This window comes from Miniopterus schreibersii (genome assembly GCF_964146895.1).
Source record: "Miniopterus schreibersii genome assembly, chromosome: 5".
Lineage (NCBI taxonomy): Eukaryota > Metazoa > Chordata > Mammalia > Chiroptera > Miniopteridae > Miniopterus > Miniopterus schreibersii.
The window spans coordinates 6,337,257-6,356,899 of record NC_138106.1 but is presented as its reverse complement, the minus strand read 5'-3'; the positions used below and the strand labels follow the sequence as shown (position 1 = coordinate 6,356,899).

At 46.2% G+C, this 19,643-nt stretch overlaps 1 protein-coding gene across 2 annotated transcripts; it reads right to left on the bottom strand.

Moving 5' to 3' along the window:
* Positions 1–9,220: 9,220 nt before the first annotated feature.
* PSMG1 (proteasome assembly chaperone 1) lies at positions 9,221–19,244 on the bottom strand. 2 transcript variants are annotated; one of them, XM_081138435.1, is made up of 7 exons: positions 19,028–19,244; positions 17,649–17,755; positions 16,564–16,715; positions 14,524–14,586; positions 12,553–12,751; positions 11,507–11,643; positions 9,221–9,426 (listed from the first exon to the last, which is right to left on the bottom strand). In XM_081138435.1, the coding sequence occupies exons 1-7, from the start codon at positions 19,156–19,158 to the stop codon at positions 9,352–9,354; spliced, it is 864 nt and encodes a 287-aa protein (XP_080994561.1). In that variant the 5' UTR covers positions 19,159–19,244; the 3' UTR covers positions 9,221–9,351. The 2 variants fall into 2 exon arrangements, with proteins under 2 accessions (XP_080994561.1, XP_080994562.1); XM_081138436.1 differs by lacking the exon at positions 14,524–14,586 and having other exon boundaries at positions 19,028–19,190.
* Between the last annotated feature and the right edge of the window lie 399 nt (positions 19,245–19,643).

The window sequence follows — 19,643 nt, the reverse complement described above, 5'->3', positions numbered from 1 at the left end:
TCCTGGGCCCCGTCAGGGGGGGCGGGCTGAGTGGAGGCTCAGGCGGCGCCCCAGGGCCGGCCTAGGGGATCAAGAGTGAAATGGCCTCGCCCATCCTTCGGTGCCGATCAGCCGCAGCCGTCAGCCCCGCCCGGCTTAAACAGGACCTCTTCTCTCACAGTCTGGACGCTGGGAGTCCAAGATCGTGTGAGTGGGGTGGGTTTCTGGTGCAACGTCTCTCCTTGGCTTGTGGACGGCCCCCTTTGCCCTGTGTCCTCACATGGACTTTTCTCTGGGCACATGCCTGGAAGAGAAAGCTCTGATGTCTTCTCTTTTTATAAGGACACCAGTCCTAATGGATTAGGGCCCCATCCTTATAACCAAATTTAACCTTGATTACCCTTAAAACCCTGCTCTCCAAACGCAGTCACATTGAGAGTTAGGGCCTCCAGGTATGAATGGGGCAGTGGGGCAGGGCGGGCACACTTCAGTCCACAACACCAGAAAAGAGGCTTTGGACCACCACCTCCTCTCCTCAGCCTGAACCCCAGCTCAGAAGTTTTGCAGGGGACTCCTAGGCCAGCCTGTTAGGGAGAGGAGGAAGGGAGAGCCAAAAAAACAAGACAAAAAGAAACTCAGCAATTCTATTAAGTATTTCACTCAGCTAAGATTGTCAACTTGGGAAAATAAATCTCTCCTTAGTAATGAAGGGATTAAGGTAGTGGTTGTTGGCCGTGACGCAAATGCGGTGGCCGCAACCCAAGAACTGTATTTTTATGTTCCAAAGCATCCATAAGTCAGGGAAAGAAATGGTAATTGAAAATGAAAAACAAAACCATATCTAAAAAAATAATTTTTAACCCAGAGAAGAAGTTATAAATATAATTGGATTTCTCCTCCTGCAGCGTGTTGTTGGCATCTCTTCATGGTAGTCCGAGGACTCCGCACCCCGGAAACTGTCCTCGGCAGCCTCTCATCCGCTCTCTGCACCTTCGTCCCATTTCTGCCCGAGTGCCGAGTGCAGAGTGATCCTCCCCGGCCTCCCACGTCTCTCTGTAACCTTATCTGGGCCCCAGGGCAATGGTGCTCCCTCCTTGCTGCGGCCTGGGTGTTCGTGTCCCCTCCAAATTCTTAGGCTGAAACCCTAACCCGCAGTGTGACGGTGTTCGGAGGCGGGGCCTTTGGGAGGTAATCAGGCTTGAAGGTTGTGCCCTCACGATGGAATTGTACGAAGACAGAGAGAGCTGGCCTCCTCTCTCCACCCAGAGAGAAGACGGCTGCCTGCGAGCCAGAAAGGGGGTCTCATCAGGAGCCCAGTCGGCTGGCATCTTGATCTTACACTTCCAGCCTCCAGGACCGTTAAATTTCTGTTGCTTGGGCCACTCAGTCTGTGGCGTTCTGTTGTAGCAACCTGAGCACTAAGACACTCCTCAAAACTTCTCCTGCCCCATACCACCTGCGAGGTCTCCCAGAGACCGCAGGAGACAGACTGTCACCCTGAGAGATGCCCACCCAAGAAGAGCGTCTCTGTCTGGAGGCCTGTAAACCAAGTGCGGTTGGTCATCAGTATCCATGGCGGTGAAGAGTCGCCAGGAATTAGCGAGCACTGAACCGCTGCTCCTAGGGGAGGCGCGAACCCCTGTGCGAGATAAACCCATCTCACATAGGCTATAGGCTCCAATCCTAAAATCAACTCATCCAGGCAGATTCTATTTTCTCTTCTTTTTTTTCTTTTAAGATTTTCAAAATTGAGTTTTAGAGAGAGAGGAAGAGAGAGAAACATCAACAATGAGAGAGTCACTGATCGGCTGCCTCCTGCACGCCCCCTACTCGCCACCCAGGCACGTGCCCTAATCGGGAATCGAACCAGCGACATCTTGGTGCAAAGGATGACTCCCCAACCAACTGAGCCACACTGGCCAGGGCCACATTCTATTTTCTTTATTTTACAAAAAAGAAAACAGGGCTCAGAACTGCTAGGTGACTTGCCTGAGGCCCTCCGAGTTGGGATTCCACCAATCCAAGTGGCACTTCTTTCTCTACACGTCACTGTCCCCTCCTGTCTCCTTCCTCTGGCCATGTCTGTCTGAGGAGAGACAAGAAGGCAGAACCTGTCTTGTTCAACCTCAGCTGGAAAACATGTGTCAGGGGACTCAAGTTGTTGTCACTGTGCGAGTCCACACAAAGGACCAAAAAAGCACCAAGAGTATTGACTTGGGGCTTACAAATAAATTTTAGCAAACAGGCAACTTTGCAAATATGGAATCTGCAAATACTGAGGACTGACTGTACCTTTTCTGCTGCTGTGACATGAGCTGCCTGGACCAAAATTAGCCTTGTGAGGACAACATCTGTACGTGGGCTGTTCCTGCGTCTGCTCATCCACGACTGGGGCTCTGGGTCAGCCCCAGGCATCCATCAGAGGGGCTCCTCACTGACCACAGACTCCAGAAGGACAGACTGTGTCCACCTTGCCCGTCGCTGCATCCCAGGTACTGGAAGTGAGTACATGCAGAATGGTGGCCAGAGGGAGGTGAATGACCAGGTTCAGTTAGTTCTAACTTGGCTCTTTCTGAAGAATAAACAGCAGACTTGATGGGTGTACATGAAGGCACACTCTGAAACGAGATCCACACCAGACACGTTTGAAAATGAAACAGAGCAGATCGTTTTTATAATTCATTGGGTTGGGAGTTTTTTCCTAATTATAAAAGTAATTCATGTTCAATGTTAAATATATATATATATAAAATGGCCAGACAGATGGTCCCACGTGCTGCTCAGCTCTGCGGAAGTCCAGAGACAAAGAGATGGCTTTAGGTGAGCAGCCTGGGGTGGGGTGGGGGGGCTGTCGGAGCTGAGTTTTGAAGAAAGGGGGAGATAAGGTGGGAAAGGTGAGTTAGATGTGGACCATGCAGGAGCCCAAGTGGGCATCAGGTATTTGGGGTTTATCTGCTGAATGACGGGACTCCCAGGAGTCCCAAGCCCGTGTGACATGTCCTTTGGAGCATGGGGAGGGGTGCACGGGGGAAACAGAGGCAGCTTCTGCCTACCTGAGACCTAACTCCCTCCCACAAGGCTCATCTGAGAAAAGGCAGTCTGGCGTTCAGGAGGAGCTGGAGCGGTGAGCTAGGCGAGCGAGCGCACGTTGGGGACCCTGGCAGACGCTTCCAGAAGGGCCGGAGGGCAGAGGGCCGGGGACCGCAGGGCAGCCTCGGGACTGAAGGGAGGCTGGGACGTCTAGGACTGGGAGGGTCGGAGCACGGGGGCTGGTGGAAGTACAGAACCTCAGGGAGAGAAACGGGACGCAGCTTTCGCCAGAACTCTAAGCACACCAGTAGTCTAAAAGCAGAGCGGCTTCCACAGTTATAAGTAACATTTAAGCATTTCAAACAGAACGGACTTCATCCCTGAAAATTCCGAGCACTCCTGTGAGCCCGCAGGAATAGCCGCTCGGTGCTTCCCTCTTTCCCCAGGCGGCCTGTAAAGTTCCCCGCGGCTACGAGGATTCCGACGTAAATCACTCCGTTTCCTTTGAGAGAAATACACTTGGAGCTATTTTGGTATCGGTCATGTTTAATATCGGGTTTACAACGTATAGACATGAATATGTGAGCAATCTCACATTTTAATATTAAGAGATGGAGCAGGCGGCCAAGTTATTACCATGTGGTTTAAACCAGCACCCCAGCGGCTGGAGAGCACGCAGCGGAATTTCTGAGTCACCGCCAGCCGCGCTCCGCAGTCTGGCAGCCACATGGCAGCTCAAGACGCAGGTTGTTTTGTCATAAACATCAAAGGCCCAAGCTTGACCCCATGGAGACCCCACCGCTCACAGGGCTCGCAACGCAAGACCACCATGCGGAACGCAGGGTCCAGATCTTGAGAAGGCCTCAGAGACGCCCAGAGTCCCTGCCCAGCCCAGGGACCCCGCCTCGGGCCTGCACTTCATGGGCAGGGCAGGCTGCGTGTCTGGGACCTCTCCTCAGGCTCAGTCTCTTGCAGTTGGTGGCATTCAGGAATCAGAGAGAGAAACCCAACCTCTCCTGGGGAGAGCCCAGAAACAAGCTAGGCTGCGGGGCCTGCAGGCGGGGTTTATCTTGGCTGAGCTGGCTGGCACCTAGCGTAGGCCATGGAGTCTGCAGGGCCAGGCCTCACGGGTGACAGTCTGGATGCTGACTCGATGCAGCGGGTGGACGTGCCCTGGGACGGCTGCCCTGGCACCAGGCGGCTGCTGGCGGGGCCTCACCAGGCTGTCAGAGGAGCCCACATTCCCAGAAGACAGGCTTCCAGATTCTGTTTTGCCATCTAGAGCATGGCCCCGAGGCCAGTTCTCCTATTTTCAGTGTATCTTACCCTTAACTAAACACCTGCAGCGATTTCTAGCCTAACATGTTTCTGAGCCCCGGCCTACATGGCCTCTCATTTCCTTCCCAGCAGGACTGGAGTCGAGGACCTGGGTCCTTGCTCGGCCCAGCCTGCTGCCCATAGCGTTCAATTGGCACAAAGAGAAACTGGCTCCTGACAGAGACCTGAATTCAGAGAAGGGGAGGAGTGTCAGAAGAGACAGGTTGGAAGCTAGAGCTCACCCTCCAAAGAAGCCTATGACAGGGAGATGCTGCTGAGCTTGGCAACACCGCAGCTCAACAGCCTTGCCCGATGTCAGCCTCGCCTGGCAACAGGCTGCCGGTTGGCCCCCAGGTCCACCAGCTGTGACCGGAGATGCAGAGCTGCTGAGGCCAGGAATCTGGTTCTTCTGGACTGTTCCCCTCCCTGCGAGGCTGAGCCCAGTCTCCCCTGGCCACAGGGTATCCAGTCTTCTGGGTGGTTCCAGCCGTGAGGCCTGGAATCCAGCACTGCAGCCCCAGGCAGGGCGGGCTCGCAGGAAAAGCAGAGCTCAGCTCAGCACTACCAGGGGCCGACCCTGCTGTACTCGACCGCCGTGGGCCTTGGTGTTTGTAAAACAGGCTCTTTCTAGGCCTGTGTCAAGAATGATAGGGGCAAAACTATTAAACAGTTGGGTTTTGGGTTTTGTATAACTTCGCTGTATATCAAACTAATTTTTACAAATTTGCATCCTAAACCTCAAACCATGTAATTAGCAATTTGCCTGTTTGTTTTTGTTGCAAAGTGGTATTATCAGAGGAAAAGTGTTTGTGCACTGTGTGGGAAAGAAATTAGGAACAGAACCATTTTCTCTTTTTAAAAAAATGATATGAGATGACAAATATGACCTGTCTCGGCAACATCAAGCACACCCTGGGGACCTGACAAGTGTTTAGGATGGAATTCGGGTGAAAGGGGACTGAACGCAGCTACCATGGCAACGCTGATGAAGGAGGGAAAGGGAGCCACAGCTCCTACTGCTTGTGCTTTTTCTAAATAAGCAAAACTGACATCCCTGCCTTTCCAAGTCACCATTCACAAAGGGCCTACACTACACTGGCTTCTTGGAAAACCTTTCCCTTCCACTGTCTCCCGTGGGTGTGTTGTGGCAAAACCAGCGAGGGTGCAGATAGATTGGCAGGGAACTCGGGATCACCTTTTCGGGGCGTGTTATCAAGAATCAGTGACGTGACTTCCATCTCCGCTCCTTTCCTTTCCGACAGAACGAATGAAGAGCTCTGCCCTGAGATCTCACCCCAGATCAAATACCATCTGCACAGAATGGCCATAATGGGGTTTCTTTAAGCAGCAGATAGTTCTTAAGTAGGTCCCCAGGTAGGGGCCGGTGCTATTTTTCATATTCAAACACGTCTGGGGTGACGGTACTTAATGTGAGGGGGTAGCCACAGATCAGATAACCGGCAGCAGATTCTAAGGCGGATCGTTGAGTCAGAAGCCACACAGGATTGGGGGCAGGCACACAAGCTGAGCTCCTGTGGCTGGAGCCCCCCAGCCGAGCCTCGTCTGTCTGAGCTGTTCTCGAAACCAGACTTATGGGGAGAATCCCAACTGGGAATCCATGCTGAATTTCTCATCCCTCTTCCCGAAAACACAGAATTCCAGGCAGCCACTGCGGCAGGGCCCACTTCTCTCTCCGCGTCTCTCTCACACGTCCTTCTATTCTCTGTCCCCACCCCCCAGACCAAATCAAGATGGCAAGTCGTGAGTACTTCAGAATGAGCCTCCAGTGGCAGTAACAAGAGAGACATCAGAATTGCAGGTCATCACGTGTCATCATTCTGTTGATTACTTTTCTCCAGAAACCACAATTCGAATTAGTGATTTACCGTGAGAATATATGTACAAATTCTATCCCTCTAAATAGTTATCCGTCAGCTGAACCAGTGGAAAGTAAGGAACATACATCGCACTTGACCACCCACCACACTGCTAACTCCAACCATTAGGCACTGGTCTTCGTTTTCCCTGATGAGTTAGCAGCACGACACCCAGCTAAGCAATCCTTCCTGCCTCAAGAGCTTCCGTCACAGGCTTCCAGGAAACCATGTGCCCCGGTCCCATCCTACCTTATCAGGGGCTCTTCTCAGTCTCCTCCCTGGCCACCAACACTGCAGGGCCCCAGGCTCATCCCTTGGTCCTCTCTATAGTCACTGCCTGGTGACATGACCCAGGCCCACGGCGCTAAATGGTCCCTTTGCAGATAACACCCATCTTGAGCTGCCAGCCGAGACCTGTCTCCCAAACACCAGGCTCTACATCCAACTGCCTACTCAACAGCTCCACCTAAACATCTAGTTGACATCTCAAACTTACATCCAGAACCACACTGGGTTTCTGTCACCTGCAGTGTCCTCCACCTCAGCTGGTGCAGCTAGCTACACTGTTCTAGTCACTAGGACCACAGGCCAGGGCTGGGGTTCATCCTGGCTCCTCTTTCATGCCAACGTCCGAGCTGTTCGCAAATCCTATTGTTCAGAGCGGCCACTGGTGTAGTATAGATCCAAGAGGTAAACATTACTGGGAGACAATTCTTCATGGGTCTCATTTTTCTGCACTCGAGAGCAAAAGTTCTATCTTTTTTTGCTACACAAACAGCCTTGGAAGACAGAGATGTCTCCTAGAGCCAAGGGTAGGTTTCCTTAATGTCCAGGAAGATAAAAGGCAGGTTTGCTTGCCATCCTTCATAAAAGATTTGGATTCCCTAAGCTCGAGGGTCCTTAGCTGTGAGGCAGACCCACTACGTGCACAGCACCCATCTGGATGATTCTGAATCTGACGTGAAGCTCAGGCTCCTTGCTACGCTGTAAGTCCTCTGTCTGTAACCCAGAAGTTGTGTGTCTTATTCCAGGATCCAGGAAATTATGGCAGGCTTTCCTGTAAGTTTTTAAGGTGGCAAAATCCCACTTGACAGTATTACATATAACATTTGGAGCATGGAGACTTATAATTAGATACACAGGAAACCCACAATGTTTTTAAGGGTACTGTATTTCAGGCATTCATCTTTCTATGAATAAGAAAGCTACTCGGGTGCTACCAAAGACTATTTCTTTGGAACTAGGCAAGGCATGTGATGAAAAAGGACATCTTAAAACCAAGAACTAGACTGAAGAGCCTCTGCCAGAGAACAGAAGTTGGACCCCATCACAGAACAATTTTCACTCCCAGAGTCTGACACTTTGTCCAGTGGAATTGCAGAATTGGTAGGCAAATGACAACTCATGAGTCCTATTCTTCACCTGTCAAATGGAAAAATTTCTTGCAGATGGCCTGTCCGTCTCACTACTGTGCACTTGGTATATAGAGGGCAACTTGTCTATTTACTTTGTAGGTTTCTGTAGAAGATGCATTTAGATTACAAGACCCTGGACTGATATAACTGGGTAAGACTCTCGGTATCCTAGGACTGGGGTATGCATACTTTGCGGGGGACGGGGAGACAGGTGATGCGTAACTGTGGTCAGAAGGCAGATGCAGGCACATTGATAGTATTAATGGTTCCAATTTGTCATGCCCGCCCACCCCAATACTGCCTCTGTACATGACACATTAGGACCGCTGCAAACTTAATACAAAGGCTTAAAAAGGCACTTCCAAGTTTCTGTTCCCTCTTTTGCTCCTCTACAGCCATGAGAAATGCCTGGGCAGGCCTGCTGAGAGAACAAGTAACACGTGGCAAGCAGCCAAATCATGCCAGGCAAGGCCATCCTAGACCAGCCAGACCACAGCCAAGTCATGTCAGACACGTGACTGCAGATGCTGGAGCCAAGACCAGCTGCACATGGCACAAACTAGCAGGGCACCCATCCAACCTGCACACTCAGGAAAAATGGATGGTGGTTGTTTTAAGCTTCCAAGGTTAAGTGTGGGTATTAGGCACGAATAGCTGATGGACAAGATAGGTAATTGTTTTGTTCTTATCTGCCTGGATACTTTGGCCTTAAAAGTCAATATATCTAGATTTTACGCCTTTTCATTCTCACAACTGATGTCACCTCTGGGCTCTACAAACACATTTCTAAATGGATGCATGCCTTTTTTTTGCAACAAGGAAAACACTTCCATTCTTATCATCAGGAGACAGTCATACATGGGTCAAACACAAAACTTCCACACTTCACTACTGGAAGGCAACCAAACTTCCTCAAGGCGTCAGTGCCTCCCACCCACCTCCAACCACGATCAACAACAGTAAATAAACTGAATCTAGAAGATATAAATGGGTAAGATGTATAAATCCATAGAATATAAATGATTCAATAACTAAAAAGGAAGAAAAAGGAAAAGCAGCATTTCTAAATTCCACCATTTTAGAATTTACTTTCACTAATGCAGTTTGTGGCTTTGTGAAATAGTGTGGCCACTCGGAGTTCATGACTCAAGTCACATTCTAATAACATCCCATTTGTGCTGATGGTACCAATTCCATTAAACTTGCACAAGAGCCCTGGGAAAGTTGGGTGAAGAGGTTACCTGTCAGATGTTACTGAAGTGATGACATGCAACTTTCTTTTTGTTTCATTTTGAGCCAATACATAACTTTGTTACCTTATCCCCAATTTTTATCCAAAAAACAAACTGTAGAATTCATTAAAAAAGCAGCTTTCCATATATTAGGAATCACCAACGGCACAACTTTCAGTTATCACAGAGAATTTCTGCACCAAATTAACTATACTTTGCCATATTAATACAACCTAAAGCTTTTTAAAAACTTAACTATATCACCTCAAAATACTCAACTAAAACAATACTCCCACCTAGTGGACAGAGAAAAAGCCTGGCTTATTTCAGCTGTGAAGAGCAGCACCATAAAAAGCAACTATAACAACAATGAATTTTAAATAAGTTTATTGTTTTTAACATCCTCACAACACCCCCTTGGAAAAAAGAAACCTATGAAACAGTGCCGCTGTGGCCCCCAAAGGAATGGACACGTAACACACATGACAAAACCATCTGGAATCACGTGTAGATGTTACTCTGAATCTCATTTGTCATCACCAGTTTCTTTAGTATCTCTTTGCTCTGGGGGATGTTCTGAAAGGAGAAAATAAATTAACATGATGAGACTGAGAATTCAGTTAGAAGCACTGTGCAACCCCAACCCCTAGTCCCAGCACCCAACTGGAAAGGGCACTGCTGTTCACCTCCTCTTTCAATCAAAGGGCATGTAGGTCACACATCTAAAGGTATCCTCCCATCACCCAAAACTCAGAGGAACCTCTCAGCCTCCACAGGCCATCTAAAGCCTGGAGGCGCCACAACACTCTAGCTTGGACCATCTCTCCCCATGAGCTCCAACTTCCCTCTGCAGCGCACCACCATTCTCCCTCGTTCACCACCATTCTCAATGCTCTCTGAACTCGCCCCACTTCTGGGCTCACATGCTGCCATCTGTACACGTCCACCCACTAGGATTCACCCATCTTTCAAATCCAACTAAGTGCCATATCCCTGGTAGAGCCTCTCCTCTGATGGATCACCCCCTTCCCTTGGCTGGCACACAATAGTGCCCTCTATTGGCCTGTCATGAAATCATCTGCACCACTGAAGGCCCCACAGTGGTGGACCACCTAGCACTACGGGGTCCTCGCAGTAGGCACTCAAGAGAATTCCACTGTGTTAACCAAATACCACTTTAGAGCGACAGAAATAATAAACTCAGGATAACTGTATGTGTTCCCTAAGAAAACCATTCTCCAAAACAGCCACCTGATTCACCCTCCCTCCCACAATCTTTATGTTTAAGGCAAGAAATGAAAAGGTTTAAGAAATTATTTAAATTTCCCCTTCAAAGAATATTCTTAAAGCCAAAAGTTGACTTAAACACTATATGACACATGATTTACAATTCTCAGAACAGGTCCAATGTTTCTGGAGTGCCTGTGCGCTGAGCTCCATACCACAACATGAACAAAACAGCCCGGCCCTGTTCTCATGAAGTGGGAAGAGCCAATCAGTTAACCAAGCAAACAAAAGTATTAGAATATACTTCAAAAGAGATGCTGTATATAAATAGCTCAATTTGTCAGAAAGATTATTCATTACTCTAGCGGATTTGGAAGAGACACAGTTGTCCCTCGGTAACTGCAGGATACCAAAGTTCTCAGATGCTCAAGTCCCTTACATAAAACAGAGTAGAAAAATGTAAACAGTCGGCCCTGCCTGCCATCCATGGATACGGAATGCCGAGTGTGCTTGCATTACACTAAATTAAGAGTCTTACAGTTTCACTCTTATTAATTCAACAAATGATTACTGTGGGCAATCTTCTATATGCTAGGTATGTGACGATCTGGAGACACCAAAATGGAAAAACATGGTCTGTTCCCACAAAGAACTCACACTCTAGCCAGCAAACTAATTTATGAGACCTGTGAGGTGAGCTAATTCCCACACACCAGAGAAGCTGTCTTAACACTAATGGCCACTCTGAATAAAACGGGGCTGTGGGACAATGTTGTCACAACCTCTTCCCTTTAAGGAAGTTGTTCTCAAACTGGGAGTCCATGGACTTTCAGCAAATCTCTTAGGGAAAGGAGGGGAGCTCCTAAACTACCTGAAATTACCGGCAGAATTTTGTGTGCATAAGTTCCAATACAGACTTTTCTGGGGAAAGAACCCACAGAGGTATACAAACTGAAAGCAGGGTACAGGTTTATCTCATCTTCACACATTTAGTCCCATTAAAAATTAGGGAATGTTATAATAATTTGATCCATGCTATGCCTCCTCAAAAACCACCACTTTCCAAATTAATTCATTCCAAATTGATTCAATGCCTTCTCAGAAATTACCAACCTTCCAAATTAATTCGTTACAGAAACTTCTCAAACAGTAAAACTCATCTTTCAACGCAGCTCCCTGGGATTTAAACACCTGGCACTGATCTATCACACACGAACAAACACTCAAGTTACAGAGGGGTATCTATACGAGAGCGTGCCGAGGGTGCTGATCAAATTCTAACCACCAGATAGGGAAGCTTTACTTTAAGAAAAAAGGATCTCTAAGTGCTACTCAGGTTTTAAATTGACCCCATACATTTATGTTTGTTGTTATGCTTGTTCATTTTAATAGCTCGGCTATTAAGTCAATGAGTTAAATAAAACCTTACCTTAACCAAACCTTTCAAGCTTCTGGAAGAAAATATGGGCTTAAAAGCCTCAACTGTAATTAGGTCCAATTTCATCACGTCAGTGTAACACAAGTACAGAATGGCGGGGATTTTCCATACTTGACAGTAACTCAGAACTAGGAATATACAAGAAAAAAAAACAATTAGGTTTTCTATTATAGGATTTTTAAATTAAACATCTCTAAAAAATAAAGACTGCTTTCAAAAATAAGCATTTACTGTCTCTTTTAATCAAAGCATTTACTGCCATTTTGAATTACAATGCATACTTTTTCAAAGCCAATTATTTTCCTAAATAGTCTCCTGCTTTTGCAAATATTGTTTATTTTATTTTATTTTTCAATGACAGTTTATATTCAATATTAGTTTCAGGTGCATCACAGAAGTGAATATTGCTTATTTTGCGTTTCCTGAACATACTGCCGAGTCACATCTTAAGTAGCTACAAGATTAAAATTTTGCTGACTATAATAAACAAAATAAATGTAATAAATATATGAAGCATAGTATAAAATATTGAGCCACTTATTCTAATAAACTTAACATTTAAAGGAAAAAAAAACCTTTTCTTTATTAACAAATAACACCTAATTATATACTGTAATATTTACTACTGAAAAGTGACAATCTAATTTGGATATGATGTTAGTAGCAGGAACAAAAAAATATTAAAACTACCAAGATTCAGTACCTAAAACCTACTATTTTGACAATTAAAACATACTTTCACATACTACTAACTTTTATCTAACATGACGAGTTACCAAAGACCAAGAAGAAACAGAGCGACTCTGAAGGGTAACAGTTAAGAACTCTGAGCTATTTAATATAACTGTGTGTGTGGAAAGTTTTTAAACTCAAACCATATAGAACGTACCAGCAACCACAGACACTGAGGATAAACAGCAAGGCATTATTAACCATCATTAACAAACCACCTCAAAAAGCTCTCTCACATGCAAAGTACTATCTATCAACAAAGCAAGAACAAGGTGTAATGTAGAGGTTACGAACTTGAATACCACCTGCTGCAGGGAGATCGTGCGCGATATTCGGTTGTTCCAGCAGCGAACAGCATGGAGACTCCTTGAAATTCTGTGTTTTTAGGGCCTTCAGGAAAGGAGAACGAAGGCTGCTGGTAGGTTCTGAAGCTTTATAGTCAGTAACGTGTCGACACGTGAGAACAGTTACCTGCATAGTCTTCTTTGGACAAGAGCCAAAAACCTAACATATAATTAATTTCAAATTAAAATATATATATAACTTCATTACAGAACAGAAACGTTTCCCTAGGTGTTTATCTAACACCACTCACAGGAACATCATGCCTTGCAGGGGTAGAAGTGTCCATGGAAAACTCAAACACATGCTTTGCTGTCCCCTCACCTAAATTTGATCTTGGTTCTGTCTCTCTCTAGTTGACTGACCTTCCAGTCGCTTTGCTCTCCTATGAAGGAAGGACAGCACTACCTACCTAAGGGAGTTGCAGTCTGAGAAAATGAAATCAGGAATAAAGATGGCCAGAGCAGCCACTGTAACAGCCAGAAGTCATCCAGGGTAAATGAGTCACTCGACTTTGAACCCTATGGCAGTCCCGTTCACTCCTTCTCCTATCCACCAATGACTCCTGCAACTGAGTCCTCTTAAAAATCACTTTCAAGTGAATTTAAATGAATTTTAAGTAATCCTCCCTCATCCACAGTTTTGCTTTCTGAGGTTTTGCTTTCCGTGGTTTCGGTTACCTGTGGTCAACCGAGTTCTGAAAACATTAAGTGGAAAATTCCAGAAATAAAGGATTCCTAAGTTTTAAATTAGGCACCATTCTGAGTAGCACGATGAAATCGCACGCCATCCTGCTTCATCCAGCCGGAACGTGAAAATCATCGCTTTGTCCGTGTATCCATACTGTGTACACACACCTGTCACTTAGCAGCCGTCTGTTATCAGATCGACTGTTGAGGTATTGCTGTGCTTGTATTCAATTATTGTCTAATCATTCTGTTTTGTTATTAGTTGTTGTTAATCTCTTACTGTGCCTAATTTATCAACTTTATCATAGGTATGTATGTATATACAGGATTTGGTACTCTGCAGTTTCAGGCATCCACTGGGGTCTGGAAACATATCCCCTGCAGATAAGGGGGGATGACTATATACGATGCTTGTAGGCAAGTTTCAATCGCTCTAACCTCAATGTCCTTCTAAGTTTGTATCTGATGGTTTTCCAAGGATTCTTCCAGCTTTTAAAAATTTATGATAATGTAAACAAAGGAAACAGCTATTTCTTTAAAAAAAAAAAAAGAGAGAGGTTTTAGGTCACAGCACCTTGTTTGAAAATATTGTATGAAGAAATGGCTACTTCAAATAATAACAATAGAAGTGAAGATTTTATATTATGTCATAAGTGATTTGCAAGACTAATTTCATTATATCACAGCTTTGTGACTTCATTTAAAAATAATATGACCGCCAAAATTATGGTTATTCTCTAAAATTCCTAATTGAGTTAAATTCGCTGAAAATTTTGTATTATTAGGCACATACTATGGTGCATAATTTTCCCCTGAAGTGAAGCCTCAACCAATTCATCATAATGCTAAGAACAATGGGTACATTTTGGAGTGTGGAGTGGCAGCTGAGTGCCAATGCCTGCCTCCCGTCTCCGAGACTTTCCAGTACTGCCGTCTTCACCCTTGGCCATGACCCCTATTGTAGTCCATGCGTGTAGCTTGTACTTCTTTCAAACAAAGTAAGAGCCTGGATGGGAAGGATTCAACTCATGTTCCACTACTTCCATGCCTCTACAACCTACAATCTTTAGCACCATGCTAATTTTGTTTGTTAAATAACTCCTTTTATTCTCTAACAAATTCCTACAATATTTTAAAGAAAAAAAAACCCAAATACTCCCCCCACTTCAGTATCTGACCATGTAGGTTTAAGTGTAAAGATTATGGCAACTCCTGTCCTCAAGGACTCCTGGCCGCATCTCTCACCTTTTCCAGCCACTGATACTGCTGATCTTCAGCAACGTAGCAACTGCACTGACAAAGGAAAACCTGAAAAACCAAATTCCAAGTTTTTGTAGGGTCAAATAAATTTTATACACACCCCACACTGTCACCGGATACATCGTGACTATCCTAACATAACACTTAGATAACACTTATTGTCCTGAATTTGCTATTGGCTTACTTTTCTTTAAAATTTAAAATTTAAGAATCAAGCTACTACTGGCAATTACTATTGGAATAAAGTGAACACTGACTGGGAGCTGGCATATGAGACAATGAAGATACTCCCAGTAAAGATGGCCAGAATCCTCTTTATAAAACAGGGTAGTATCAGCCCTGCTGCAGGTCACACTGTGAAGACCACACTCAAAATCAGTACCCTGTGGAATGCAAGCACTATATCAACAAGTCTAGCAGAGCAAACAACAGCGGCCTGACAGGACCTCAACCCAAATTGTATCCGGAAGTGCTGCTGATGACTGTGAGGATGGTGTTAGTTTAGAAACCAAGTTCCAGACCACACGCTCCAGGTGAAATAACTTGCGACGCCACGAGGCCAGAAAAGGATGAGATCCCTGATTACGAACGTTCATGGAGCAATTCTATCCACAGAAGTCAACCACGTCTTCTCTTAAAATAGTGCCAGATACGCTAACTGCACAAAGCAAGCACAAAAGGGGAAAGTGGGTCCCAGGACAGGGGAAAAGAAGAAGACTGGATACATAATTAGCTGCACACATAGATTCTGAATAATCAAGAGATATCTGCCCTGGCAATTTTGGCTCCATGGTTAGAGCGTCAGCCTGTGGACTGAAGGGTCCCGGGTTCGATTCCGGCCAAGGGCACATACCTCAGTCACAGGCTTGATCCCAGGCCCCAATCAGGGCACGTGCAGGAGGCAACCAATTGATGTGTCTCTCTCATATCCATGTTTTGGTTTCTCTCTCTCTCTCTCCCCCTTCCACTCTCTCTGTAAAGCAAAGGAAAAAATATCCTGAAGGATTTAAAAAAATAATAATAATCAAGAGATATCTAACCAATGAATGATACAACCAGACGCAGTAACAGAAATTTATCCTACCTGACCTTCACTATCTATTCTAAAGTCAAACTTTCCTACTAATGATCAGGTAAAGAACATGCTTAGTTTCCTGATTAATTTCCATAAATTCTGGATGTTTTATAAAAATCCTTGCAAAATTTCAATAACTTTGGAGTAACCCTATAGAAACAAACTATGAGTATTGCAAAATCAAATTCTACAGCTTTGGGGCCGACACGTGCTCTTTATCTTTTGAAATAAGCAACATGATAATATTATGGGTTACTGACTTCTCCACTGTTTGAATCCCTGCCCTGGCCTTTATTCTAGTATCCAGCAGTGTTGGAACAGAACTCTTATCAGACAAGCAGACGGGCAGACATGTCACCTGCTTGGCCACCTCATCTGCCTGACTTGTCTCCCAAACTGCCCAGCACACTGCGTTCTCTGAATGGACCCAAGAGAAAAATTAGGACAAATACAACCCAAAGAAATCACTCAGCATCGGCTACAGAGTGTCTTTTCTGACTTAAAAAACCAGGACAAATTAGGTTAGGATGAAACCTTGATGTAACCTGAATTGTATTTACAATGCATAAAGCATTCATTTGTTCAACAAACATTAACTGAGTTTCTAGCATGTACCAGGCACTGGCTAAACACTGGCTTATACAGCAACACAGCAGAACTCCCTACTTTAACAGAACCAAGACATTTTTGCTCATTTGGAGTCATCAACTAAAATAATCTTTTGAATGAGGGCAACAGTTAAATACCTAATGTTTATGGTTTGTTTCTATATCAGAATTTCCTAAGGACTTTACCAACGGTGTATAAACAACAAAGTGGTCACTACCCTGTCTACAGGCAGAACTCCTCAGCCCAAAAGTAGATAGAAAGGAAGGTGGAATTCAAATGAACACTACATCAATGATGCCTACACAACCACGTCTTAAACATACAAGGTAAGTTCCACATACCGAGGGATTTGACTTTAGATGATAAAACACACAAAAAGCCTCTGTGGGGGACAGATGTATGTTGTCTGTTGTTCTACACCATTCATTCCAGAGTTTAGCACAGCCAACTTCTTCCCAGACTCCTGAATTCATAACAAATGACGACAAAAATGCTGTAGAAAAATTTACATAAGTTAGCATTTGGTTCTGCAAGTTGCATTTTCTAGTCAATAAAAAACAAGTTCATTCATGTGACTATAGAATTTTAGGGCTAAAAGAGCCATTCCAGGCCATCAACTTTACACCACAATTTTGCAGAAAAGGAAGCAGGCCTTAAGAAGTCAAAGGTCACGCCCCGAGTACAGACGGTATTAGAGCCAGGAGTTGACAAGGTTTACTGACACATACTCTCACAATGCAGTATTTACCTGGAATATTTTAGGCTAGAACTTTGTATAAATGAGTCAGTAGTTATTTACCCAGTACTTGTTCTGAGAGTACTAGGGCTACCTTAAAGGACAAAGGATCTTAACTAGAGTTCCCAAATGTTCTCTGAACCAGGGAACCCCTATAATTACACAGGTTTGTGCACTTGCATGTGTACGTTGTTCTAGCTGAACCAGGCACCATTCTAACTTTACCTTCTCAAATGGATTCATTTATGTAAAGACCTTAGAACTTAAGTACTCAAAATGTTAGTGATTATTATTTTTAGAGTTTTCATCATGTGCTCAAAGGAGTCTGTTAATTCATAAACATTTAAGAACCAATGCTACAAAGGGGCTATACACATATGCCACCTCTGTCACTCCAAGTCTGGCCTAAACAGGCCCTGGAACTTAAGGAATCCTAGATACCTGAACACACTAGAACCACTTCCTTGAGTGTGTTAGTTCCTAAAGCCAAAAACATTTCTGTAAATCTTACTTTTTAAGCTTATCAAAAAGACAGTGCCACATGAGCAATGAAACATTTTACTCAAATACAAAGCAACTCTACTATGACTTTTTCTTGAAAAAAAAATTTGAAGTCTTTTATGATAAAAAGAAGTAACTTGAGATTTTATTCTTTCAACAAATTGTCTGGTCTAATGCATTTCCACTCACCTACTGCATTATTTCCAACAGCAATTATAAACTTGGAGCAAGGGTATTTTTCCAGCAGAGAAACTTCAAAACATGTTTTTGTCTGTCTTCGAAGGAGCCGCACCTCCCTAACACAAGAAAAAAAAAAAAGGTGAAACTAAAGTAACTTAAATATAAATAGTACCTTATTATGATAAAAAGAATACTTACTATACATATGATTTTGTAGTAAGTAAAATACAAATTTTGATTTTATAAAGAATATAATTATAATCCTCAGGAAACAATGGAATCTGGCCATGACAACAGAGAAAACCATTCCATACAAAGTTCCCGGAGAACTCTACAGCAGAGGCCAAGCTGCCCACAGGACCCACCGACCAGCCAATCTTAGCATCCCTAAAAGTGGGACAACTGGACAGAGGGTGCCATAGGGAACACCAACCACCACCTCCGAAGCACTCTTCCCAGCAACATACTGAACCTGAATCTGACCAAGCCTCTAGAAGGAACTTCCACTTACAGGAAATGCAGGTGATGGAAACATGCGAAAGGACACCAAGAAGGAGCATCGGATAAACCCAGAGTATAAGGCATCCTACAGGGCAACCAGCCTCTCAGCAAGGGAGAAAACGGAGGGGGGCTGCTCTACACGAAAGGAGGCTGCAGAGATAAAACGTCTAGGGTTCTGAGTTACACAAACGCAACTGTAAAATGTCACGTCTGAGACTAGAAAATAATTATCCAAAAATTAATAATGTTGTCAGGGGTGACAATAGCAAAAGGAAGAAAATGCCTATGGCATTTGAGACGCATTCTGAAAAAATGTACAGGTGAAAGGGCCATCGTGGTCTGGACTCAATTAGGGGTGGCAAGATCTTCATTTCGCTATTTTCTCCAATTTTTGTGTGTTTGGAAATCATCCTTTCTTAAAAAACAAGACATCCACCTGCTATTGACACACGATGCTAACCCAAGTGTGGGGCGGAGAATAAAGCTTTAAGGAGGTTGCCTTATGTCCATGAACCAAACACATGACACACGTGGGGCAGGAGACAGGCTGCAGTCCGGACGAAGTTCCAGGGGGCGGGCGGCCGCCTGCCCCCGCGCTGAGGGGGGTCTTGCGGGCCGGGCCTTTGACGAGCACGTGAGCCGACCACCCGCCCGAACTGCAGGCCGGCGCCCGCCCGCCGGCCCCCACCCACCGTCCCGGCAGCGGGTTCTGCCCGACCCGCCGAGGACTTCCCGAGGCCAAGGGCAAGGCTGGGGCACGGCCGAGCGGCAGCCACCGGGGTCCTGCGCGCCCGCCCCGCTCCTGCGACAGCCGGGGCCGGGGTCTGGCTGGGACCGACGGCCACAGGCCCGAGCGCGCCGCCGGCCCCCGGAGCCCAGGACCTCACCTCTTCCGCGCCAGCTGCCGCCGGACCTCCCTGTCCTCGGGCGTGTCCGTCTTCCCCTCATCTTCCTCTTCGTCCTCCGTCCCTGCTCGGCACGGCGCCTTCACCACCTCTCCGAAGAACGTGGCCGCCATGCTTCCCCGCCCCCCTACCCGCCCCGCCCAACTGCGGCGCCGCACGACGGCGCATGCGCCCCTCCGCCCCACCCCCGCGCACCAACCCGCGCACGCGCCCGAGCATCGCCACGCCCCTCACTCCTGCCCCCCCCCGCCCCCCGAACTTGCCCCTTAGAGAAGCCGCTCCCTGCCACGCCCCCTGCACCGCCTCCGCGCACGCGCCCCGGACCCCGAGGGCCGCGCGAGACTCGGGCTTTTCCTCACTCCGCTCGAGCCGGGCGGGGAGACCGAGAGATCGGATGACTGCAGGCTAGAGAGGCAGAGGGAGAGGCGAGAGGCGGGCACAGGGCGGGCCCCCTGGCGGGGCCGGAAACTCTCGCGGTGAGGGAAGCGCGAAGAAGCCCGCTCCCGCCCGGAGCGCCCCGGAGGGCGGCGGCCCGTCTGCCTTTCGCTCCGGTTCCGTCCTCCTCCTCCGTTAGGACCCGGTGAGCTTTAGTTTACTC

What these genes read in the sequence shown, in the direction of transcription:
- PSMG1 (XM_081138435.1), bottom strand. Translation starts at nt 19,158, where the DNA reads ATGGCGGCCACGTTCTTCGGAGAGGTGGTGAAGGCGCCGTGCCGAGCA. An exon ending in TGTTGGAAATAATGCAGTAG is followed by an intron (nt 16,716 to 17,648) that starts GTGAGTGGAAAT and finishes ATTTTTCTACAG; the next exon opens with CATTTTTGTCGTCATTTGTT. An exon ending in AGTATCAGTGGCTGGAAAAG is followed by an intron (nt 12,752 to 14,523) that starts GTGAGAGATGCG and finishes ATTATATGTTAG; the next exon opens with GTTTTTGGCTCTTGTCCAAA.